This window comes from Corvus moneduloides, chromosome 10 (genome assembly GCF_009650955.1).
Source record: "Corvus moneduloides isolate bCorMon1 chromosome 10, bCorMon1.pri, whole genome shotgun sequence".
In the NCBI taxonomy this organism is placed as follows: Eukaryota; Metazoa; Chordata; class Aves; order Passeriformes; family Corvidae; genus Corvus; species Corvus moneduloides.
In genome coordinates, this window is record NC_045485.1 from 10,459,028 (window position 1) to 10,485,017 (window position 25,990).

At 39.7% G+C, this 25,990-nt stretch overlaps 2 protein-coding genes across 12 annotated transcripts in view; one reads left to right on the forward strand and one right to left on the reverse strand.

The window, feature by feature from the left end:
- The window catches only part of SPHKAP (SPHK1 interactor, AKAP domain containing), a 66,083-nt gene extending 51,166 nt beyond the window's left edge, over positions 1 to 14,917 (reverse strand). For 2 of the 8 annotated variants that reach the window (XM_032119021.1, XM_032119020.1), the window contains exon 1: positions 14,666 to 14,917. In XM_032119021.1, coding sequence (XP_031974912.1) covers positions 14,666 to 14,907 — 242 coding nt within the window. In that variant the 5' untranslated portion in view covers positions 14,908 to 14,917. Of the gene's footprint in view, positions 1 to 1,607; positions 1,725 to 13,878; positions 14,142 to 14,247; positions 14,298 to 14,352; positions 14,466 to 14,665 lie in introns of those variants that run through there. The other 6 variants (XM_032119023.1, XM_032119022.1, XM_032119025.1 and 3 more) reach the window with 6 other exon arrangements.
- DAW1 (dynein assembly factor with WD repeats 1) overlaps positions 1 to 25,990 on the forward strand; it is a 269,838-nt gene that overhangs the window by 75,222 nt on the left and 168,626 nt on the right. The gene's annotated exons all lie outside the window — the stretch shown is intronic.

Here is a 25,990-nt window from a genome sequence, read left to right on the forward strand (position 1 = left end):
CTCACAAATAAACCCAAAAGCTACTCAGCAACTGAGGAAGGCAGCCAGCTTAATCCAGACCCTAAGCAAGAAGCAGTTTTGAAAGGCATGCAATGTTCAAACAGCATGTCTTAACTTCAAAGCCTTTTTGAAGTGGACAGACTAGTCATACTCTTTCCTCATGCTACCTTTCAGATTTTACAGTTTTAAAATTTGCCTTTGCAAGTAAACAGGTCAGCAAAGTAACTAGGAGCAAAATCTTTAGATGTAACAGTGTCAAAGTTACTATTCCAATCCATATAAATGGTTTTTATTCAGTCTGGACCATGTGTATACTTCAATCAGAGCACAGATGGTTAGGCAAACAGACGCTCTATAAATACCTCAAACAAATGTCTTTCTGATTTTGTTATGGATTTGGAACCCATGTGCAGAATATAATCACTAGCAATATCAGGACCTCATCTTGTAAGGTATTCATAGACTTTTTTCAGTCTCCCATGGCTGTTATTGGCTTCACTGGAAACTAAAATACTGAATATTTCCCTTCATTGTCTATGCAGTTTAACAGGTACAGAATGGGGTTTTTAGATCAGCACACCAAAAAGACTCAACGTTTAAAGGCTTTATATTCAGATTGCTCATTTCACAGTATCTATTGGGTACTCTTGATTTACATTTCATTTTTGTCACTGATATAGCTGCCAAAAGACCAGGTCTTTAGCTACGTGCTGATGAAAAACAGAAGCAGAGAAAAGACAACCCATTCTGGGGTATACTTCACAATGCCCAAAGAGCCCTGAATGACCAAATTCTGCTCCAAATTAAACCAGTAAATAAATCCAGAAGTCTCTGTAAGCAGTAGCAATCATCAACCTTCTTTCACATCGTGTTTTTAAAATATTATAAAAGAACGGACAAGTTTTACTGAAGAATAAATGTAAAAAAACCTAACTACATTTTTTATGATCTGCTTAGAAATATTCCTTCCTTCGTTTACTGATTGAATTACTCAGGGTAAAATCACAAGGCTTTATGTACAAGTCTGATGAACTCCTCCACATTCAATAGCTATGGCAGGATATATTCAGTTCAGAGAGCTGACAAACAAATCAAAGAGTTGATAATCAGGAGCTAAATGACAGATGATTGGGCTGGTGGGTTTTGATGGCTAACTGTATTTCAGTAATTTACTGACAGAGAGTCAACCCAATATAAACTGGCTCTTGCACACAGCTGATAGGCATCCTGCCTTTTTCCCACCTATCCATGGGTTTGACATGGCTTTAGGATGATTCTAGATGGACCTTTGTTATGCTGGTAGAATGGCTACTTACTATGAAAACCTTCTAGAAAGAACAGGCTTGGACCTTAGTCAGAGGAGACTATAGAAAAGCACAAGAGGAATGGTGAGATCTCTTCTGGTGGGCAATGCCTACAACAATTCCCAGGTAACAGGTAATAGGAATTCTGCAGAGTTCCTAAGGTGGAGGGTGTTTTAGAAGGTATGAAAAGATGCCCTGGATCAACAGCTAGGAACCAGGCAAGGTCTGATGAAGAAGAATGACTGAACTCAGGAAAGATTAAGGAACAGACCCTTAAATTCAGGGAAGGCCAAAGGACTTTACCTTATGGAGATGGACTGAAAGACAACTCAGACTGCTTTTCTGCCCCAAAAGCAAGGAGTCTGTGTTCAGGTCTGGAGTGCCAGCCAGTGGGAAACTAAGGCTCTGTTGAGGGTTTGACTGCAGGAAAGATAAGAAATCTTGTTAAAGGAGGGATTCTTCGAGCATTTAGTCTGTATACATATAACTTAAGTGAGCAGTGCTGACGAGGAAGATGATTTTAGAGAGATACAGGCACAGGTATTACAGAAGCATCAGAATAAGGCAGTTTCATATTCTCTACAGCAAAGCAATAGGCTTGCTACTATTTAAGCCTACTAAGTCAGCAAAAAACAATATAAAGTCTGAAATATTCTTAAAAAGATGTCCCACAAAAAATTCCTTATTCATTTACTGTATGTAGGTCTACTGTACAATAGTACTGGTCCCCGTGCTATGGAAATGAGGACAAACGAGGAAATAATTATTTTTCCACTCTAGCAAAAATGTTCATGACTGTGCATTTATTAAGAAATTTATATTATTACTGCATTTTTGATGGCAATGCCTATTCTTACTATAGATTATGTTGTTAGTGCAGTACAGTGTAATAGTCCAAACGTATGATGTTATCTGATCCTCCTTTAAAAAGAATGGAAAAAACGTTGTGACACAGCTGGGAGCTGGTGAAATTTGGTCCAAGTTAAATACATAACAAACATGCAAGCAGCTCCCACAGATTTCAACTAGAAATGGAAATTGTCAGCACTTTTAAAGATGAAATCAAAGACGTTGCAAATTAGGCTTTCATGCCATAAACCACTGGGTAATTTTTCAGTCTGTTTTATATGTTTCTTGTATCTAACAAACAACTTGTGTTCACTGCCTGCTCCTCTCATCCTTTTGCTGGGCACAAACTGCTAGCTGGGCATTTCAGGACAACCAGTGCAACACGACATAGGAAGACACCAGTGTTTTGATGTGGCATATGTAAATCTTGCCTTAACTCATTCATTAAGTATTTTTGGCATCCTATTTATATGATATAGCCACACATCACAGTCAAGCTTCTCAACCAGCTTTTGTCATCAACAAATGTGATTCTCGTTCAGAGCATCAGAGCAACAACAGTCAGATACTGACAAAACAAGCCACAAAGCATAGCACATGCAATGAAGCATTTCACTATCTGACAACCTTTTTTAAAGGCTACCCCTTTAAAGATCTCAAATTTAATTTATAAAAGCTTTTCAGTGATTGTATTCAAGACAGATATTGAATATTTCTGAAGGGAAGAGTAACGTGACAAAGATGTTCATAACTTACAAGTAAATGCATATGTCATGATTTTATTTGAATAGAAAATGCGTGTAGCTAATCAAAACTTGGTAGCTGTTCGTGTGTTTTCCTTTTTAGATTGATTACAAATCAAATAGACTGTACAAGCGTAATCGAAATGTGGTAGGTAGTCAGGATGATGTGCGTGATCAGAAGCTGAACATCACTTTCATCTTTTGAAAGGCATTCTTCTAATGTTCTGCAGACTTTCCGAAATTCTTTGTACCAGCTCTCCACAGAAATTATAAATCTGTCTTTGGAATTACGAGATTAAGAAAGGGGTGGCCTGTCTGAACCTAAATACAGATATTTAAGGTAGAAGCTTGGGAATTTCCCACTGTTGCAGAATCACTTTCAGCTACTTTAAAAAAGGTAAAGGGCAAAGCTGTTAATGAAAAGGGACTACTGATCCTGGAAAACCAGATTTTTCAACAGAGAACTTGAATTATGGAACAGGTTGGGGTCTTGGAAAGAGAAAAGTATATGTATGACAAGCCAAGTGGCCATAGTATCACACTGTACAGTGTTCTTTATTACAAATCATGAGAGCTTCAACGTAGCATTGCTGAAGATGCACCTTTTCATATCACAGATGTTAATGTCTCTGAATACTACAGGAAATTATAACAAAGTACTTATTTCAAATGCCTGAATAATCTCCAGCCACCAGTAAGCCACAGAACTAATCAGCATAGCATGACAACTTTTCATTTTTTTTTCTTTCTTTTTTTTGGGGAAGGGGGCAGGGGGAGCATTTCTGAGATCTAAGTCAAACAGAGTAGAGGGAGAAAAATATGGTGAGGTTATCAGGAATCTGTAAGGCATGCACTAGCTGAACCAGTGTTATGCCATGCCTTTTACAACACAGGGACAGTGACACTTCAGAACGATCCCTCCTACCAGTAAATAACCAGGTTAGTCTGTGTGGATGTTCTTAGTCATGAAGGAGGGAGTGCTTCAAGTGAAAAAGTCAGATTAGCTTCACCCACAACACAATGGTGGCTTGCAGGTATTTTTGGGGGCCACCAAAGACATTTTGATCTCCTGTTTGGCAGAACAGATTTAAGCAGGTGTTTTGAGCCCAAATGCTCAAATTCATCTCTTCTATTCAACCACAGGAGAACAAAGACTTTGCTGCTGTGAGCAATGCCAGGAGATTTGGTTGATATTCTTCTAAGCAGAGTCTGCTCTTCTTCCTCTGCTCTCAATAATAACACTGCCCAAATGTAACATCATTTCTACAGCTGTAAAATGAAGGCAATTTGCAGCCTATTGTAATTTGTTTCTTTGGTCAGGCAGCTATACTGACATATCTATACATTAAAAAAATATTTGGTCAAAATGACACTATGATATAGGTCCCTACTAAACTCAATTTGATTATGGTAAATATTTTACCTTAATGGTATCTAAAGTAATTTCAAAAGTACCTATCCAGGAAATGTATTATTTCTAGTAAACGTATATATTTCTTCAACTCCATTCTGTTTCCCAGCCCTTTTGATTTGAAAGAAAGTCAAGTTGATTTAGATTCCTGCTAAACCTTCCAAAACATTGTTTAGGATTAAAATAGAGTTCAGAAAGCAGTATGTTTTTACCTTGACTAATGATACTAGAAAAGTAAAACAATAGTCTAAAAAAAAAGTGTTTTCATCTGAAATAGTCACAGAAATGTCCTATTCTCTTTAATCTGGTATTGTTTCTATGACCACCTGCAGTTACATTCATAAACTATCTAGTTAAAATGTCAGGGTACATTCTGCTTATTTTAATGCCAGAGAATACATTCTGTCATTGCTTATTCACAACAAATCTTATTTTAACATATTTTACATTCTTGAAATATTCTTGAACGATTCTGATTTGCTACTAATATCCAAAAGAAACACAAATCTTATCAATTTTGATGCTGTGTTTATGTTAATTAATACAATCTGTGATAAGACAGAAAACAAAATCTCAAAACTCATTTGCTTAAATGCATGGGTTTTTTTTAAAAAGTATGATAACGTTGGCAGAGGTGTGAACAAAATGAAGCTGCCTCTAATCAACTTGGCTCTTAGTATGATAAAACGTGTCTTGGGGTGACTTTATGATGTGTATCCCATATTGCTGCCTATGCCCAGGAATTAATTCTGTGCCTTCCTATGCCTCCAAACTGAGCCTGAGTGGGGGAAGGAAAAACTGAGAAAAATTTCTTCAAAGCAGTTTGCAGCTTGTTCAAGGTCATACAGAGATACCTTTTTTTTTTTCAACTGCGGCAGGGAAGCGAGGAAGCACCCAGCTTGCTGCTTTCCTGTCAGCTTTTGGCCAGCTGTTCAGTTTCTTTTTCTCCAGAGAGAGACTGAGAGTTGGACTTTTTTTTCCTTTCCTGGAATTTTGGATTTTCTCCCTTTTCTGCTGGACTGCTTCGATATCAGAGCACATCAGGAGGACTTTCCACCGAGCACAGAGGGCCTGGCCCTGGGCCAAGCCCCAGCTCCGAGGAGACCAAAGGGAGGACTCTAACACTTTCCCAGGTTGTTTTTCTCCAAAGCAAAATATTATTATTTAGCATTATTATCCTTTTCCTGTGTGTTTGTTAAATAAATAGTTTTTATCTCTTTCACTTTCCTTCGAGGAAAATTGTTTTTTTTTTTTCCCGAACCTGGTGGAGGACGGGTGGTTGTGCCTTCTCTCAGAGGATATATTTCTAAATTTCACCAAACTGGAAGAACATGCTTTTGTGCAATTCTGTCAAGATATTGCAAACACCGTCATTGGTTTAACTTGCTTCAATTTCTGAAACTTTTTTTTCCAGAGACTATAATGTGATTAACAGGATTGAGTGGTAGGTGAAGGCAACATTCACAACTTTTTCCTCACTTATACCAGCTTTAAAAAAGTGTGAGATTTCAGTCCAAGAAACTATGATTGAGCTTTTTTGGCAAGATGAATGCTTCTTTCTACCCCCTAAAATCTACAGCCTTTCATACTCTATATAATGAACATGGGACGTGATCTCTGAGAGTCTAAGAGTGAATCAGGTCAATGTGCTATTAATTTAATGAATCTGATTATTTTCCTGGGTGGCACGACGTAGATAAACTGCCACTGCTTTGCAATGAACTTCAGATGAAGTATGAAACTGCTGTGATACCTGGGCTTGACATGGTTAACTTGTTCTCACTGGGATGCACAAGCTCCAGCAGGACCATCTGCACCACTGACTGAGCTCAGGTTAAGCTCTCAGACAACCTTATCACTGCCTGCAGCGTGATTCTGTGAGTACTTGCCAAATGAGTATTCTACACTTACACCTAATGAAAAAAAATATAAACCAGCTCTGCCTATTAATTTCATTAAGAGTAGAGGTTGCCTCTTGTTTCATGTCTTTGGGTGTGTTTAAATTTTACTCTGATCAACATGACAAAGTCTAAGCTCTTTCAATTCAGAGGAACAAAAAAAGAAGTATGCACTTAAATCCGGGTTTCACTAAATTACTATTGTTTCATTAGTGGGGGTCACTGTAACAACTGCAGCTACAGAAAAACACAGTTAATACAGAAGTCTAGTTCTGTGTATCCAAAAGTAATCCATGCAAAGTAAATCTGGCCCTACTGCCTCTTTGTTTCATTATTGGAGTTGGACTAGTATTTGTATTTATATTACTTGTTTATGGCCTGTCACAATTTTTTTCAGTAATTAATTATTTTTCTAATATGTGATGCCTTAAAAGCCTTGCCCTCTGAATCAGAAAATCACCTGTTGCACTCAACAAATATGTACTTACCTATGAATTAATTTTTCTTGTATGAAATAAAAATCTGCTGCTGCTGCTAGTACCAAAAGACACCTCTCTCTTATAGTCAGATGCACTGTTCCATAATGCACAGATTTCCAAAATCTGAGAAGTATGGGTATACTTGTACGAGTACCAAAACTCTGTGTTTGGTAGCTATACTAGCATTTAAATCATATCATACAAACAGTGATACAGGTCATGTCTGCTACCTTTGGGATTGTGGATAATGTGACCATTGGATTTCACTGAATTTATGGCACGTATTATGTTTAGGCTTTAAGGTCTTGGCAGATACAATGTGGTCATTTAACAAAGCTCCCTAATAGCTGTGCTATTACTTCTGTATTTTTACATATTCAAGAAGCAATTTTTTTTTTCTTCCAGTTGAGGGGAAGGTCTTATTCCAGAGTTTATGTGAGGATAACGGGTTTTCATTTCAACACCACAGCACGCAAATCTTTTCCTTTTAAAAATAAATGATCTGTTCGTTTTTATTATATGTCTACAATGGTAATACACATTTTTCACTGAGGAGGACACTGCCCTGACAACATAGAAGAGGAACAATCTAAAAGTACGTTGTTGAAACACTACCCTGCTGATTTGATCTCTTTCCTTTTCAAATTGAAATAGCATAGATGGTTATAAATGAGTCTTAGGGGAAACAGATTGGGACCTAATTTAAACACAGTTCTGAAAACAGACACCCTTTCTTTCTCCCTTTAATATTCTGAAGAGCCACTGCATGTAATGAACAGCTCCACTGCAGATGGAATGCCTGTATATGAAATTCTGATAACTACACAATCTCACAGGGACTGCATGAGGACCACAGAAGTTTTTCACTGCTGAAAGAAAATACAAGTCCTATGGAATTTTGTGCATCTTTCTGTTTAAGAAGTTTTAACTACACCACAACAATGTATTCATTCAATGAATTTCAGTTTTTCAGCAATTCATGTAAAAGATCAAAACTTTTCCAGAAAACAGAAAGCTCTCATAATACCTGGAAGATAGTTATTGCAAGTGCATGCAGCCAGCTCAGGACAGTTCCAGTCTTAAAAGTGACTACTTAGGGTTATACAGGACTTGCTGACCAGTTCTGAATTTCACTAGCAGTGAAATATGTATTGCAGCATCAAGTTCTGTGTTAGCAGTTTTAGAAAAGAACTTTTTCTTTCAGCTATAAATTAAATGTAATCAAGATTTACAAATGAAACTTTCTTACAGCACTCAAGAATAATTAGATAAAAACAAATTGTGATGCCACAACCAAGAGGAAACATAACTTTGATAAAAACCACCTACCTGTTGTGTGTCATGGGCACTTGCAGTAGCCAGATATTTAATAATAAACAGGCAACTCTTGAAGCGAAGAAAATTACTGAGGGAAACTAAAGAGATTAATGACAACAATCCAAAGGTTGACAAGGCTAAAAAAATAAGTTCTAAAACTCGCCCTGGGCAGCAAATAAATCCAAGATATAGTAGTATTAACCTGCACATGCTAATTTTGTAGTTCTGGTTAAAAGAAAACCAGAAATATGCAGTATGGTTTTTTTCTCTCTGTTTCAGTGAAGTAGGAGGAAGGGAAGCTGTACTGTACATGCAGTCTGAAGCACTATCGAATCCACTGATAAGCAAAGAGGTTGTTAAAAGATTGGGAAACAACCCCCACGAGTTTCTGACACTCAGATCCTGAGAGATGTGAAGTTTTTCAAAGAGTCTCATCCCCATGAGTGCCAGGCAGGCTTCCCCTTCCTGCTTCTTCCCAGAGAGCACAGCCAGGTGCCTGTACAACACACCAGAAGAGAAGCTGCTGCTGCTGCATTTTATCCAGTGAGTTGGTAATTAAAGCTATTGTTTTGATGTAGAAGTTTAATTAATTTTCCTTCTTCTGAGAAAAAACTAGGGCTGTCTGCTGCACTTTTGAGTAAATGCTCAAAACCACATGGCTATCAGTGGTTGCATTCATGGTCCTTCATGTTGAAGCTGTTTCCCCACTGAAACAAGTCAATATTGTGTCTGAGAGCAGCTGCAGGGAGTGTAATACAGAGCAGCGAGCCTGGAGGGAGCACTACTGGGATCCCTGCCGTCCCAGGCTGGTATCCTCAGTGGAGGGAGCTCTCTCAGCCTCCCTCTCAGCCTGCTCCTGCTCATCAGCACCTCTAGCACACCACACTGCTGTCTGCGTATGGGACTTCTGGCTGTTCAGGTGCCAGTCATGGCTTAAAATTTAGAGGATGTTCTTACATCCAAGTTTAGGCAATGAGAGCTGCATGAGAAGTGACCAGGGTTCATTACCCACAGTGCAGATAAAGGCTCCCATGAGTCTATGCCTCCCTCCCTCCTTCTCAGGTAGTAGCTGAACCAACCACACGTAACAAGAAAGACTAAAGTGATTAACATAGGGCTGAGGAAGGAGATGACAAAACCTTGATGAATTAGTCAGTGTGCCTACAATGATTACCGGGAGGAGGTCATAGCCTAAATCACATACAGAATGAACAGCACAGCAACAAAATACGGATGCTTCCAATTATCACTGATAGTTGTTAGTATTTCTCAAGTCTGTCCTAGGGGCAATATGTCTGGAGAAGGAGAGGACTGAATGAAGGAGGAGAATGGTTGGTACTCATAGGCAGATTGTGATCAGTGTGACTGACGCTACTGCAACTACTGCAGTCACAAACGGGAGAAGGGACGTACAGGATTAGAGCCAGAGCTGAAAGAAGAGATTAGTGGATGTTTTCAGGAAAACAGTGAGAAATTCATGTGGGAGGCTAGGGAGGCAGGATTGAAGAATTCAAAACAGACGTGATTGGTTAAATAAAGGAAGAAGAGGAGGTGCCAAGCCTGGATGCAAGCAGTATGGTTTTGTCACTGTAGTGTGCAAGTGGGTTAGTGAAACAAAGCATGGAAATTCTACAGTTAACTTCTTTAATACTTCTACAAGTCTCTCTCCTCCCTTCACCTACAGTCCCATTCCTCAAGGGATCAGATTCCTCATGCACAGACTTATGACCTTTCACAATTTAGGTTCCTTCTGGTTTTACCTGACTTTTTTTCTCCCCTGACCTCACCGAAGGAAAGCATCTCAGAATTTTGTCTGTGTTTAACAACACAGGTTAGCCAGGTTAGTGAACTGCTTAAAGTAATTGCCCATGAAAACAGGGCATAGCATGTTATTTCAGGAATTCCCACCACTGACATTCAAACTAACATTAGAAGAAGTTAGTGAATATTGAAACTTATCAGATAAATTTCCTGGCTGCTCCACTCATAATATCTGGTAAATTCATCTGCTAATTTGCAAATAAAAAGCATACCCAGCAAGTATTAAACTGATTCCTCTGGCTGGGCTGCAGTACTGGTTCTGCAAGAGTGCAGAAAAACAAATTTCATCCTCATATGTGATGCCAGCTGCTGCTCTAATGCAGGTAGTTGCCTGATAATGGGAGTTCTGACATTACACACTTGTTCAGGGGATTTATTAGTTCTCTTTTATTTAAATAAGATTTGTAACACATTTGGTTTTCCTTTACTCATAGAGGTGGAAAAATACGGAGAACAGACCTGTAAGATGCGGTCTCTCTGGCTAGTCTCACTAAACACCACCCATTGCTCCTCTTCACTTATATCATTTCACTCATCACTGACAATTTTTCAGAATAAATTTTTAGTATTGATTTCTGTTTATGTGCTGCTTCTATGTTTGTTTTATTTTTGTTGGCATTCTCTTTTCTTTAATGATTTATTCAAATTAATTGTTATGTGTAGCTTAGTCCCATGGCTGTTGTGCAGTCTTTGCCTGCAATCTTGTCTTCTTAAAGGATCAAAGTTTTATTTCACTCATTCCTGAAAGCATCTTAGTACAAAGACACCAAATCTGTTTTCTCTGTTATACAAGATCCAGGTTGCTTTGCTGGACCACAGGAGCAGCTGTCAGCTCTGCCTGTGACAGTGTTACAGTGTAAGTTCCAGTGGCACTGAGTGTGTGCCTCATGTCTGCTGCCTGTAAGGAAGCTCTGATACAGCCACAGCTTTTGGATCTCTTCTCAGCTTTAATACCTTAACTTACCTCTTTGCATTTGTGGCCAGCCCTAGTACATTCATCAAATGTAAACAGTGCTTGCTTTCCATCAGGAACTTGTAAAACGAGAAAGGCTTTTCCTAGCCATTCTTTGTGCACTATGTGTCACACCAGGTATTTCTGAGATGTAGCAAAGATCATTTTGCGTTGGTGATAGAACACGGTTTTTTATTACATGCAGAGCAACTTCTCAGAAATAGCCACTTTCTTTGGGCTTGTCTTTTCACTTTTTATATCATAAAACCTGCTACTTCTCATCCCTGTTGAATGTACAGGCATTTTAGTTTTTCTGAATTACTATTCAGCCCAATGTCACTTCTAAACCCCAGTGCTGTGTCCAATTCTGAATTGAAGAACACTTTTAATTCCTCCATTTCTTTCTAGTATTTACACAAAAGGTGTGTTGAAAGCAGGTGCCAGTCCAAAAGACATGTTGGAAGACTTTTATTTGGCAGCCAATACTTTCAGATACACAACTGGCCAAAACCTGCGTATGTTTATAGGTTTGGTTTCATAAGCTTGAGCAGAGAAACTGCGGTTTTACTGAAGGGGGCGGTTGTATTTCCTTAGGCAGCTGTACAGCAGCATCCCAGATAGTCGATAACACAGGGGCCAGAAACAAGGAAATTCCTGCCTCATATGTAAAAAGTTCAAGCATTTTTATTCCTGTCTCTCACCTGAAGAGGCAAAGTGCAAGGTGGTATATTTAAGATTTTAATGTGGGGGTGTTTTTCCTCCACCATAAAAAACCCCACCAAACCAAAATGAGCCACCACAAACAAACAAAAAACCCAAACAATAAATCCTTATAGATCACATTTCCAGCTCCCCAACAGCAACATGCATCAAAAATGTCTTTTAGCTGCTCGAAGGAAAAGTGGCAGCTACCACTTCTGCACAGTTCTCTGCAGCTGCTCATCTGACCTCCAGGCTAAGTGTTCACTGCAAGAAGCTGCTGCTGGAAATGCTAAATTATCAGTGGAAGCCTGAAGGCCACTTGTCTGCTCTGCAGTGACTGCTGGCCTCCCAACCAAGGGCTTATGCTTTTGCCTTCAGCTATGGAAGCCAAAGGAAGAGAAGGTACTGAGCAGGAATTAATGGGCACCCTGAGTTTTTGTTGAACTCTGGGAGTGATGGTAGTGTATGATAGTCAGCAAGTGGGCAGAGCTGTGGCCTTGATTTAGGAAGATGAGTGCAGGTGACTAAGATAAGGTATAAACAGCCACAGAAATAGGTTAATACCTGAAGTAATTCTGTAAGGAAAATTAAAAATACCTTTGATTTGTAACAATTTGACAGTGAAAACTTTCTTTGGTGAGGTCAGTCAAGCTAACTCCTAAATGCTAACATTCAAAGTTTGCAATTCTCAACAGCTTCTGTAACTAAATCTCAGTTAAAAGTTGCCTAGATATTGTATGGTAGGCATAATGAGCTGAAGGTGTATGATGACAAGTTATCTGTCCCATGGCTTTCCAGATGTGCTTTTTGTAACCAGATTTCCTGGTGAAGACAGGAATGACCTGAATAAACTACCTGCTGTTCTGGTCACCTTCCCTGGAGTCCTGTGATCCTTATTCACTGACAGAAAGCGTAAAATTTAAGTTTCAGCAAAGAAAGGGTTACCTTAATTAACAAATAACAAGCAGCTGTCAACAACAAGCCTCAGGAGATAAAAGAGGTGAAAGCGAGAATGGTAGCTCTTGGTGTAGGGAAGTCTGATGTGCTTAAGCTCTGAGAAGGGAATCAGTCTTCAGGAAGATGAAAGAGGTACGTTGCTCACATGAATAAGATTAGTCCTTGGCCTTGCTACAGAAATAGGCAATTTTATCTGGGTTAATAGGCCTACAGCAGAGGTGAAGAAATGACCAGATGGCAGAGCGCAGGAACGGAGTAGGATTGGTTTTCTCAGTTCCTTCATACAGTGCTGAAAAGCTTAGCAATAATCATGTGGAGTTGGAAGATGGCTGTAGGCTTATGAGGAGGTAAATTTATAACAATGAGAACAAGACTGTAACCAAGGAAAGCAGTAGCTTGCCCAATTCTTGATACCTTTAAGACTGTATTGTTGGAATATCTGTTTATCCTGGGGTTAAGATTGCATTCTACCCAATTTTTGTAGAGTGTGAAATACAAGATGTCCTATCAGATAACCTAAAAGTCTCTCTTGCCTTAAAATCTGCATCCCTCTCTCTTTCAGAATGTGACTTCCCACAAAACGCTGAAGTTTGTATAATCTCTTTGCTATTCGTTATGTAAAAAAATGCATAAAAAGTTACTAGCCATGATTAATAACAAAAATCAAAAAGCTAAATCCTTTTCATTTCACCCTGAAATGCCAAGGGAAAAATTGGGAAGGACTATTTCTAGATCAGGCAATTCAGAGCAAAGTGCAAAAGCATTATTAAGCTTTGGTCAGTAAATATTTATTGGTATGAAACACTATTCAACCTAGTCTCTCTAAGGGATTGCTTTAAAGCCTTTTGTTTCTTTTTAGTAAATAGAAGCAATTTGTCCTGCAAGTAATTATCACTCACTCAGGTGTCTTTGTCCGTCTCTCCCCCAAGCAGTTCCTCTTGTGTATTCAGGTAGTTATATGTCTTTTCACCATCTTCCTTTTAAGGCTATGCATTCTCCAAACTTTATTTCCATCGGTTTTTTACGACTCATTTAAACATTGCACTGGGAGCAACTAAACCAAAACTAATTGTAATAATTGACAAGATATGCTTTTTATCTATGATAGTCTCAAATGGTACAATTTCTATAATACTTCTGTCTGCCTGCTACCCTCAAAATGCAATTTACTTGCGATTGTTGAAAATTATGCTTAACCACATCTTGCATCTCCGGTAGGCTCCTGCTATATGGGCATCCATTTCCGTCTTGCAGGAAGTTTTGCGCTAATCGGTTGTTCACGACCGCTATAAATGCGCGCTTGGTGAAGCCAGGATAACAGAACTACAGGGATTTTTAGGTTTATCTTTCATCGTGAAACAACCTCATTTACTAGGTAGCGGACACGCGTCGAAGTGATTTAAGCACAACATCCTAAAGGTATCATTAAGCACTAATTAACTTACCGACTCTCTTGAGATGCTACGGCATGAAAACCAGCTGTTAGAGCAAATTTAGATGACAGTCTATTTTTTCTTTCTATTGTAAGAAAAGCCTTCTAATTCCCGCTTTAGGCGTAGGGGCAAAACCCCGGCGGGCGACCGACCACCTCCTGGCAGGTGCAGCGCGTGGCCCGCCCTTCTGCAGCCGCACGCCAATTCCCGAAGCCCCTCCGCGCCCCGGCAGCGGCTCCGCTCCCCCGCGGGCACCGCAGAACCCCAGCGCGGCTCCTTCGTGACCGCCCTCAGGCCGGGGACCCGTGCCCGCCCCGCGGGCTCCCGGCCGGGTGCTCGGCACCGTGCGGGTCCCCGCGGGCGCCCAGCGCCGATACTCACCCGGAGGAACCCGCGGCTCCGCGACCGCCCTCGCGCGGCGCGGCCCCGAGCGGCGCGGCCCGGAGCGCGCAGGCGGCGGCGCGCGGGGAGGGGCGCGGGCCCTACCTGGGGGCGGCGGGCGGGGGGCGCCCGGCCATGGCGGCGGCGAAGGCAGCGGGACCCTCCGCTCCGGCCGTGTCGGGGTAGCGACGGCGCGTTCCCGGCGCTGCGGCGCCGCCCGGCCCTGCCCTCCGCCTCACTCCTCCCCCGCCCGCTCCGCCGCCTCCCCCGGCTCTCTCTCGCGGCCCGGCCCCGCGTGGCCCTGCGCTCCGCGGGGAGGTGCGGGCTGCGGCGGGGCCGAGCGCGGCACCGCGGGCACGGATAGCCCCGGCGACGCCGTCCCCCGGCAGGGCAGCGTCGTGCTCAGGACTCCTCGCACCTGCGAACCGCTGCCTGGCAGCCGGTGCCCGGCCGGGACATGCGGGAGGCGGCAGCCGGTCGGGAGCTGTTCGCTGGAGGGATGTAGCGGCTGCAGGAGTTCAGGACGGCTGCAGAACTTGCTGGCGTTGTGCTCTGGCTGCAGTGTGGGAACAGGGACGTGCTGGGTGACTCCAGCGAGAAGCGGGCGATCCTTGCTCGGTCCTTGTTACGAATGTCATGATGTTCATCACCGTAAACCATGTGATTTGAATGACGGGGATTTCTTTCTGGCTGTCTGAGATGGTGACACACAAGCATTTATAGAAGGAGACTAGAGTTAACTACAACTTATACCTTGTTTTGAGCTAATTCAGGCTATTTTATTTGGTTACTTTCAGCAAACTTTTCCGGGTTTGTTTGCTTTTTCTTTTCAAGAAAATATCGAGTGCTTTGAGGCTCAGCTCTATCGTGTTTGCATAAACATGTCAGAATCTCTGCAGCGCAGATGATTAGAATTGGTCTCTAGTCATGAAAGGAGAGATTAAAAGCACTTGAATCACAAGTGATGCACGGTGCAAACATTGTTTTGAACCCAGAGCCTCCTGGGTTCAGCAGGAGTCATTTTGGGTCGGGTGTGAAATCTGGAGGGCTGGAGACAACTGCCATCACCTTGTAGTTGCTGGCAAGATTCCACTTCTGCTGAGATTTGTTTCCAATAAGTCTAGGATCAAGGTCAAAGCCCAAGATCTGCTCTGTCCAGTTAGTTGATGAGTATTATGTTAGTTACGTAGCAAGCACTGCTCAACAGGCATTCAGCAGTAAGAACTTACACAAGTCTACAAATGCTGCTGAAAGCTTGGTGAGCCCTGCTCTTTAGTCAGTGCTCTGTTCAGAGATTTGTTGAGTGAATTCAAAGACGAAGAGGAAGGGCAGTAAATCCATGTTTGGACAACCTTTTTTTTCGTTTCTGCAGTAAAGATTCAGTGTTTCTCTTCTTTAAATACCTCATTCCTTTGCCTTTTCTACACCTTGCTATTCACTTTAGTTGGCACAGCATTATGAAATTGTGACGTTTAGTGAGTTTTGGAACGGCCTGGGGCATGTGGAGAGAATTATTTTATATATTACATCAGGTTTTATTCTCTGTTCCAATTTACAGAGCAGAAATTTCTTAACTAACTTTGGCCAGAGGCACGGTATCATTTAACTACTGAACCAACACTTTTCATTGTTACAGAAGGCTACCTGAAGGGTTTGTTCTTGGTGACTTTCACATAACCAAGAGGAGGAAGTTTCATCTCAATTTTTAAACATCTTTTAAAATTTTGTGCTAAGTATATGGATTACACCTTCTGTCAACATGTGAAGTGACACAGGAGACAGCAAGGCTAACAGCTACATCATGGTGGCTAAAGTGAAAGGTGAATCAAAGCAAAGAGAAGTATTGGGTTATAAATGTAAAGTGGAGAAGCTGAGGAAATAGACAAAACAGCCTAGCAGGGAGGTTGGACTAGATGATCTCCAGAGGTCTCTTTCAACCCCAGCTTTTCTGTGATACTACCTAGGTGTCTCTTAGGCTGCATTTAGGCTACTGATTGAGGCTGGTCAGGGCTTATTTGCTTTGGAGATATGGTTTTTGTATTCCTATATCTGGGTTTGCAGAACTGCTTCTTCAGTGTTGTTGAAATGTTTTGCTTCTGTTGTGAAGAAGAAAGACAGGCAGACCTTTAGTTAGGGACTGAGAAAGGAAATGATGGTTTTCTCTCAGTGATGCTGTCACTCTAGAAGTTCATAACATGTTTTCTACTTTAAGTTCAGATTTTTTTCTCTTGTAATTTGTCAAAAGGGAAGAGCTCTGAGACAGAAGGAGAGGAGAGGTTTTTCCCTCATTAGGGGTGGGAATATATGTTGTTCAGTCTCACCTTTATGTTTGATCTTTGTTCCCTGATGTGATAAGGCTCTGAACCCTCATTTTTCTGTCGTAAACACTGCCATTCATTGGTCCCTCACTCCAGCAGATTGCACTGACATTACCAATGTACTGGTTCTTTGTTTGATTTTTATCATATCCTTGTAGTTGATGTGAAGTCCTCTGATTCTCAGCGTGTAAATTGATTTCTTTTTGTTTTTGCATTAGTAAATCTTTTTTTTCTGTTTCTGTCATCCTGCAAAAACTCCACAAACTTGTTGTGGAGACATGTCCTCTTCTATTGCTTCTTCTCACTATTTCAGAGCTCTTCTTTGAGCCAGCCATTGCAACTTGACTTTGCAATCCACCAGAATTGTCCTTTTCTCAGGTAGCCAGCACTCCTCTTCACTGACAGCCCATAGTCTTTATTTTTGAGGGATTTAGCCAAGTACTACTTTGTGCCTTTGTTCTTATTCCTTGACAACGTTGGCACATAGCCTAAAAAAACCTATTCTTTTTCCTGGAATCCAGCTTGACAGAAGAGAACTGATTACTGTCACACATTGACTTGTTTCAAAGCTGTCACCAGGAGCGTATTTTTCTCTCAGCTTTTAGATATGAATTGGCAACAGGAAGAGAATACTGTGGCATTTTAGTTAGCTGTCTTTTATGTGTCAGCCTAGGACACTGTTCCCGTACTGGATGACAAAAGGTTATGGCCAGAGAATACAATAGCTGTATGTTTTAAGGGTACAGACTACTCTAGTTGTTAAGATTTTGCTGATTTCAGCTTTTATAAAAACCCAAAGGGCTACTTAAAAATAATTAGTCAGCCCTTCTGTTGGGAAGATAAGCAGAATAAACTGCTGCAGAGCTGTTAGTTTGAACTGACAGAAACGGAAACAATAGCACCAAACTGAGCTGACTGTCCCCTAAGAAAATGTCAGTCATTCTTGAAAATCAGAGGGAGCCAAACTTACACGAAGACTTTGATTAGACTTCAGCTATTCTTTGAGATACTCAAAAGCCCATCTGGACGTGGTCCTGCACAACCTGGTCTAGCTGGTCCTGCTGAGCCATGGGATTGGACTAAGTGCTCTCAAGAGATCCCTTTCAACCCAGAAGATTCTGTGCTTCAGTAGATTTGAAGTTTTGTTCACTGCCATACAGTGAAAAAATTCCCCCAAAAACTGTACTTATGCATGACTTGGTTTGTCTCAGGAGCTCTGCAACTCTACTGACCGTGTAACTGGATAGTATTTTCAGGAATAGATCGATGTTGCAGGGGACTGGAGGAAACAGCATTTTGCTTTCCACTTCTCTTTGCTTGTCCTTTTAACTGCTTTGTACAAAACTCCCTAATTAAAAGTACAGAGGTGGGAAGCTTAGCATGTTGCAAAAGCAGGATCAAAAACCTCTCAGCATTTTGGTATTTTCTGGACACAGGCATAATATTTCCAAAATAAATATGATATTATCAAATCCCAAGTACAGGGACAATCTCTCTTACATAATAAAAAAATTTGATCCAGTTGGGACGATCAGGTCCTAATCCTAATAGGGTCTTTGGGCACTAGTGTTAAGCAACCATTATTTTTGGATGAGCTTCTATTTATCCTCCTTACCCATGTTTGCTGTGCAGTTGGTGTGTGCACACACACTGCTGTTTTGATGGATATTTAGTTAGTCCCTTACAACTAAACTATATCCCTTTTCCAATGACTGTAAAAGGGCTGCTTCATGGTTGTCGTGTAGTTACTGAATTTTTTAAAATATAAGTCATCTAACATGGTTTATATTTGTCTACTAGGTGTTTGTTTTCTGAAATGGATATTACAGTTGGCTGTATTACCGTGTGTTTGATTATCGTGTGTAAGCAATGACCTTGTGCTGTCAGGTTATCGATGAGGTTGCATAATTCTCTGTGTTGTTGCTCCATAGATTGGTTGAGCACTGGCGCTGTAGAAGGACACATCTTTTACCCAAAATAACAGGTGTATTTCGCTTGTAGAGTTGCATTGGTTAAATTGTTTGCATTGAAGATTAGGTTGTTACTTTTTACATGTTAATATGTTTTAGACAAAGTTTGTTCTCCAATACCTTGTTTGTTTGTTTTGTTTGTCGCTTTGATTTGATACAGGTTAGGAGTTTTTTACAAAGTTTTGTTCTGTCAATCAAAGTCCTTTTCCCTTTGAGATGTGGACTTGGGCTGTGATTAAAGCACCCTCAGTTAACAAACCAGAATTGAAGAGGTGTCGTAACATGTTGCAACAAGTAAGTAGCATGACTTACTTTAATTTATATCAGAACAGATCTGGTTGACAAGATTCTTACTGACAATGGGCAGGAGCTTTAGAGAAGGATGGTCTGGCCAAGATAGTTGTTGAATGGAGCCAGGAGAATAAACAGTTGTTTGTTGCTTCACTCCAGACTGCGTGACATGGCTCCTCGTTTAATAAATGCAGCTTGTTGCCATAGAGCATGGGTGCGAAATGATTTATTTTTCATCTACGTACATATCTGCAACTACAAAGAGAATTTTTTCCAACATAACCTCATTTTTTTTTTTTTGAGTTAATAGGCAAGTTTAAATATTAAACCTACTCTGTCTGCCTGTCTCTCTCTAGCTCCCAAACATTCACTCTTTTTTCAGCCTGCGTGCATCCCTGGATGAAATGAGGGAAGAGAAAGGGCTAGGAGATCGCATTTAAATTCTGGAAAGATAAATCAAGAATAAGATGTTGATCCCAGATTTTTGAAATTCTGAATAGTTTGTTGTCCCTCTCATTCCAGTAAACTGGAGAGCTCCTATACTTGAGTGTTCCAGCTGATCTCAACTGTATTATTCCACAGGGAAAGGAGCTGGTGTTTGCAATAAGCTCAAACTGAGCCATACAGTTACTCTTAGGTCAAAAGTAACGTGCTCATTTTATTCAGAAATGGGCTAGAAGCTGATAATAATAACCAGCTGGTAGGCAATGAACCATCATGTGTAGCATTAACTGAAATCTTTTCGGCATCTGAAGGTGATGATGCATGTAGAGTAGACAGAAGGTGATACATTCCCAAACACACTCTTTGAGTTCATCTATGCTGCCCTGGGTTTTTTGATAAAGGTGAAAAAAATGCTTTTGCCTTCTGCCTGTTCTCTGAGCATCCAAAGCTAATGTCCCATGAGCTGTGAGAATAAATTGTACAACTACTGTGTCTTTGCTCTTGCCCCTTCCTGCAACTCCAGAGGTTGTTCAGAATGCTGCTACTTACTTCAAAAGGCTGTGGTAATTAGGTTCGGCTCTGTTTTCAGAATACATGTAGATTTTTAAATTATTCTGAATAATTAATGAAATTGGGATCTGGAATTCTGAGTCTTCCTGAAAATCACTGGAATTCATTGCTGAACTATTTTTGGAATTCTAGCTGCCATCCTCCAGTGTAGTGTTTCCCTCAGGCTTCGTATCTTTGGCTGTTCTCCTGGGTGAAATTTTCAAGTGCTGCAAGCAGTTAGTTTTTAAATAGGTATTTTATTTTGTATGTCCCTAGAAAAAGAGGTCAAGTCAAAAGACTTAATAAACAGTTCTCATAGTAGCTATCAATAACAACTTTCCATTTTTCCTTCATGTTAATAGGCAAGTAGAAAGCAAGAAAATGTGAAAGAAGTCAAAAAGAGGCTGAAAAAGAAAATTCAAATACCAATGTAACTGATAATGCAAAAGGTTTGATTTGATAGGGTTCTCTTTAGCTATAGTGCTCTGTGCCTTGTGAGATTGCTCTTGAAGCAGTAAAATTGCATAGGTGATATGAACATACAATTAAATTGTGGGGAAAATAAAAAAGCTTCACTTTTTTGGTGGATTTTTCATCCAGAGTATACCAAATGCTGTGTGCTAATTTTCTGTGTGGATTATATATTCATGAGATGCAATGTGAGAAATTGCTCATGCAATATATTTGAATAAATGACAGGATATGCTGACAATAAAATGCAGGTGTATGAAAAGAGAAGGACAGTTACTACCAGTAAAAAAAAAAATCTTCAGTCCTTCAATCTCATTTTAGTTGTCTCTGGCTGACTTGCAAGAGAATAATAAAAAGCTAGCAACCTTTTAACAAACCAGAAGGACTTAAATAAATACGAAAACCCTGACCTTTCATGTTTTTCATACTTTAGGCTGCTAAATTACCATGTACAGTTGTTTAAATAGCTGCAGGAGGGGAGATGGTAAACAGATGCCTACAGTCACGTACAAAGTCTTCTGGAGTTAAAAGTTTCAAAATTACCATGAAATCAATTTTCATCACCATAGTAGCTAATGGTATTTCTAGAATCATAAATACCAGTTGTTAAACTGAAATGTGTATTTCCACTGTAACAGGTACACAGGCATGAAAGCTCCTCTGCACAGCCCTTTTATCATAGTTCAGACCTACTCTGCATTCTGAGGAAATTTAAATAATATGACCCCTGCACCCATAATTCTCTGTATTTTTTTCAGCAAGCTTATAAAAATTACAGGATAACTTTTTGAGATATCCATGAGAACCAGGATTGCATCAGAGCCTAAGTTTGTAAGGGCTGAAACACTTTTGAATGAAATTTTGTTTGTAGGGGAACCTAGGGATAAGACAGATCTATAACTAGAAATAAGGCACACTTTGGGAGGGTTTCAAGTAGGCAAAGGCAATTTCTTTTCTGGTTCTGTACAGAAAGAGCTTATCTAGATTTGGGGAGAAGACAGGAGTGTGTAGAGCTTGATGACATTCTGAAATAATTTTTTGATTTATGAGAAAAAATTAAAATTTAGATCTTAGAACTACATGTGAAGGCAGGCATTTCATTCCACAAATCTCTGCTTTTGACTATGCTTTTTGACTTCTGTCAGTGAATTTGTACTTCAGTGTTTAAGTTATTTACATTTTGATATAGGAAACAGTAATAAAAATGAAGCAAGCCACATGTACTTCTGCTATGTGTCTGACTTAATTCCTAAAAGGACAATTATTTGGAGTCAGAGAGATGTCTCATTTAAAAAGGTAATTGAAGATTCATCTAGGGAATGATATATTTGAGAAATGAGTGTTTCATGTGGATATGCAATGCAACTGCACTTGAATTGGATGAATTGCTTATGATTGGAAGAGGAATGGGTAAAATAAAAACATTTTTCTTTTAATGAAAAATCTTGAAATTTATGATTCCCAGCCCCAGAGTTTTAGAGGGCTTTTAGGAGATGAGTTGTAATGGTCTGAGAGACATTTTGTTCATGGTATATGTTGAGCATTTGTGGAAGACAAAATTCAGAATACTTCTGGCATAGTTAAGTATACCCAGAAAGAGCAAACATGCAGTAAATATTTAATGAGTCCTAGTTTGGTGATGGTTTGGGGTTTTCTAGGTCTAATTTTATATTTCCATAGTTTTTGTTTGTGGTTGCATTTAAAGCATTATGAAGGTCTGCTGTCCTGGCAGACCACAATAGTTAGGGTTTCTCTGAGTCTTAAGAAATTTGATTTAGTTAACAACTGGAGATCTAAGGACAGCCAATCACTGAAAATTACTGTGGGATCACAGGGAGTGGTTGGGAAGCCATCAGTAAGAGTGAGTTTAGCATTACACTGATACTACAATAGGACTTGCTGACTTCCTTAGATTCTTGCCAGTACCAGTTTCCATATGAAACATGAAAAAATTTGAAATTAGTTTTGTTTGTTTGAAGAAAAACACAAACAAATCCAAAGCAAACAAAACCCAACCATATTAGCAGAATAAGAGATCACACTTCAATGACCTCTCCCATAAGATTGTCTTCTCATGTTGCTATAAATGAAGAGTTTGGGTCTGACATTGTACAGTAAACTAATGTGAAGGAAGGATTGGGTACTTACTGTGTAAGTGTAATGTTAAAAATTGGTCCAGGTGAGTAATGCCATTAAATTTTAATTCTGGCAAAAGGATCTCTGCTATTAAACTATGAAATTATACAAATGTATTTCTTATACTATTTTGATTATGATATTCTGATGTGAAAATCAGGAGATGGGAATAAGTGTAGCTTTTTCTGCTGTAAACTATAGTTCATATTTTGTGGTGTAGTAAAATTTTATCTGCGAGTTATATGGTTTCATACAGAAAACTGCTCTGCAAAGCTCTAAATATTTACAGGTTGTTTTGCATTTGGAGTATGTTTGTGTAGTACTCGATTTAAATCTTGATAAATGAAATTTAATTGAAAATTCATTACTTGGCCTCATAGACTCATAATTGTAGGCGCAAAGATACAACGTAGAAATAGAAACATCCTTTGAATAAAATGTATAATGAACTTGGGAGTATGGAATGGGGTGGAGGCTCTGCTTTCTCAGGTGAGTTTTGTTCCCTTTCTGGTATTTTTGTACCTCATTGGTTCTCAAAATCTTTCATACAATAGAGTAACTTCAGCATTGGAACATGGGGTTTGCCATCTCAGGCTGTCTGGGGTGACAAAAGCATCACCCTGATGGATTGCTTTTGTGGCTGTGAACCTAGTGAAGAAGATTGACCTCGGTCTTTAATTTTCCGTATTACTGTTCTAATTAGCAGGCTATCATGTCTTCAAAGACCACACTTGCTTGATCAGCTTTATCCACTAGGTGTGTAGCTGAGTTAATGGCTCCCTGGTCACTGTCTGAGTCCTTTCTCAGAGAAGTGTGAGAGGCGCATGAATGGATCAGGTGAATGTGAAACCGATCTAATGGGTGGTTGGTTCGCCTGCAGCATTATCAGGACTCGCTTCTAAATGTATGCACATTGATTTTTGTCTTGGACTCTCCCCGGACTGTTAATTCTGTCTGTGTGGATTCCCCATTTGTCTTATATCTCTGTATGTTGGACTTGTCAGTCCAACAAGAAGTGCCTTCCCACGGCTCTTGACTGCTGGAACCCCCAGGTCTTCCTGCAGTGTCCGTGCTGAGAAACCACACAGGGTGTGGCAACATTTAGGTAACTGAAAATGTACTATGCAATTGATTACTACATGCAGAGTGTGTTTGATTCATGGCACTGTTAGATACAGAGTGTGCCCAGACTCTGTGCGCAGCACATGCAGGGAATGCTGGCTCTCACTGGGAGGGTTGCACTTCTCCTGCCTGCGTCATGAATTTTCAGCTGGAAACATCACAAGCCTTATCTAGCCCTCAGTTTCCACAGGTTACTGAGAGAACACATTAATGCAGGCCCTCCCACTTCAGGGATGATAATTTCAAGAGTTACAGCCAATATTTAGCCTTATTTTTGTTTTTGGAGTGAAGTGATAATGTTCAAGATAGCAGAATTTGTCCATTGGCTTATAGGTGAAGTTTTTCTAATTGCTGAAGATATTGTGACCAATTTTTTCACTGACTTATACTAGCTGGTTATTTGTAGTCCATGTAAAGTAATTATTGGACCTTGGAAGTTTCTCTAAAGCTATTTAAATACATTGGATTCGATTCTGCACCACTGCATTTCTAAAGTGCTTTAACCCTAGCATCTTTGGTCCTAACCATGAAAAAATTTTTACAGAATTTACAAAATTAATGTTGCTTAGAGGTGAGAAAATACATATGAAAACTTGTTTTCAAGAGCTAATCCTTTTTTGGTTGTTGTCCAGAATGAATTTTTATTGTTGGTATAGAATGAATAAATATTGGAAAATCAACTTTTTTTTTAACATCAATGACCTCTAATGGAAAATGAATTTCTGAGGTTTAACTCATAAACTATTAATTAAGATGACTAATTCCCACTTTTGTTTGTTTGGGCTTTTTTTTTAAGCTCCATGGGGCAGCCTCCTGAGCAATGTGTGAATAACATCACAGGCTCAGGCTATACTTGCTGCAGAGTGTCTTTAGTGAAGGCAATGCTAATCTGAAACTGTACAGATACTGCTTTTATATACTTTTAGCACTTCTGCTCTCTTTGAAACAAATAGATCTGTCAGCTCATGGTAGTCTCTAGAGACTCATCACCAGAGTAGCCATGTCATTAAACTTTAATCAGGCCACAGTAATTCAGTGACAATAAAGACGTGTGTACAGATAACCTTTCAGTCTAAACAAATGGAGACTGCCCCTGTTTAAGGACCCACAGATAATGTGAAAATATTATGAAGAATTTTCTTAGTGTATGTTGATATTCTGACAATGAAAGTACATAATAATTTGGAAAGGGGTCTGACAAAATGAAAATATTTTATTATATTGATAGGGATTTCTTATATGGCTTAGATTTCATGGTGTCTATCACTGACCTTTCAGTTTTCCAAAGCTGAGCCATATTTACTTACAAGTAGATAAGTAATGGCTAATTATTTTATTTTTTTTGGAACAGGAAGGATTAGAGTTCAGATGGTTTAAAAAACCCCCAAAACATTAATTACTAGGTATTTGTTCTTGAAATGAAAAGTATTTTGCAGAATTAACAGAAGTCAAGACCACAAATGATAGTAGGATGAATTTGCAAAAATATCTGCTGTGGACATCTAATTTTAAGTCTCTTAAAATAAGGCACAGGTTTTGCTAGTTGTTTGTAGGTTTGAATGTAGAATGTTGCAGTGTTGCTACTTACTGAAGTTTGTAAAAAGTTACTGCATAATTCATTTGAAAATTATGACAAAATTTAAAAACCACTGCAAAAGTCCAGTTTGTTCAGAGTTAATGTCTCAGAAGAGTTGTGTGAAAATCCTACATAAACCTACAGAATTCTCCCAAACTCACATTTTGCACGGAGCGTTTATCACTTGTACCTTTGGCTTTTACTGACGTGCCTAATGGCGCCTCCTACCTTTCCTGTATTACATTTTCAATAGGCAGTATTTTTCAAAACCAGTCAGCGTTATCCACACTATCCATACAGAATGTCATACTGCACCCCTGGGATTTTTAGGAGTTCCACTGTCAGTCAGTAATTGATAATTCAGCAAATTTAAGAACTGTTTAATCTTTCTTCATAGATTTTTCTTTGCCATTCTGTCGTATTTCCTCTCCTGATCGCCTAAAAGCAAGAAAAATACTGTGCCAGTGATACCTTAGGTTTTAACTTTTACATGTTTCAAATTCTGTACTGCTTAGTGTGTAACTCTGAAGTTTCTTGTAGCCTGTTAATTTCTGCTCTCTCATGCTAGGTAGACATAACAAAACCTCTCCAGGCCTGCTCTTCAAGGACACTCAGACCGTCCTAAGCCCAGAAAGTATAAACCAAAAGGCCTCTAAAGGGGGGCAAGTGGAGGGGAAATTACATCATTAAACTGAATCTTTAATTGGAGAATTAACCCTGATATGCAAATGAACCAAACCTATAAAAGTGTGAAGAACTCGTGACCTGTCGTCCATCTTGGGGTCCATCTTGGCAATAGCCTCTGGCTCCCCACAGGGTACCTTTGAAGGCCTTTCAAAGAAATACCTGCTTTTATTCCTTTACTC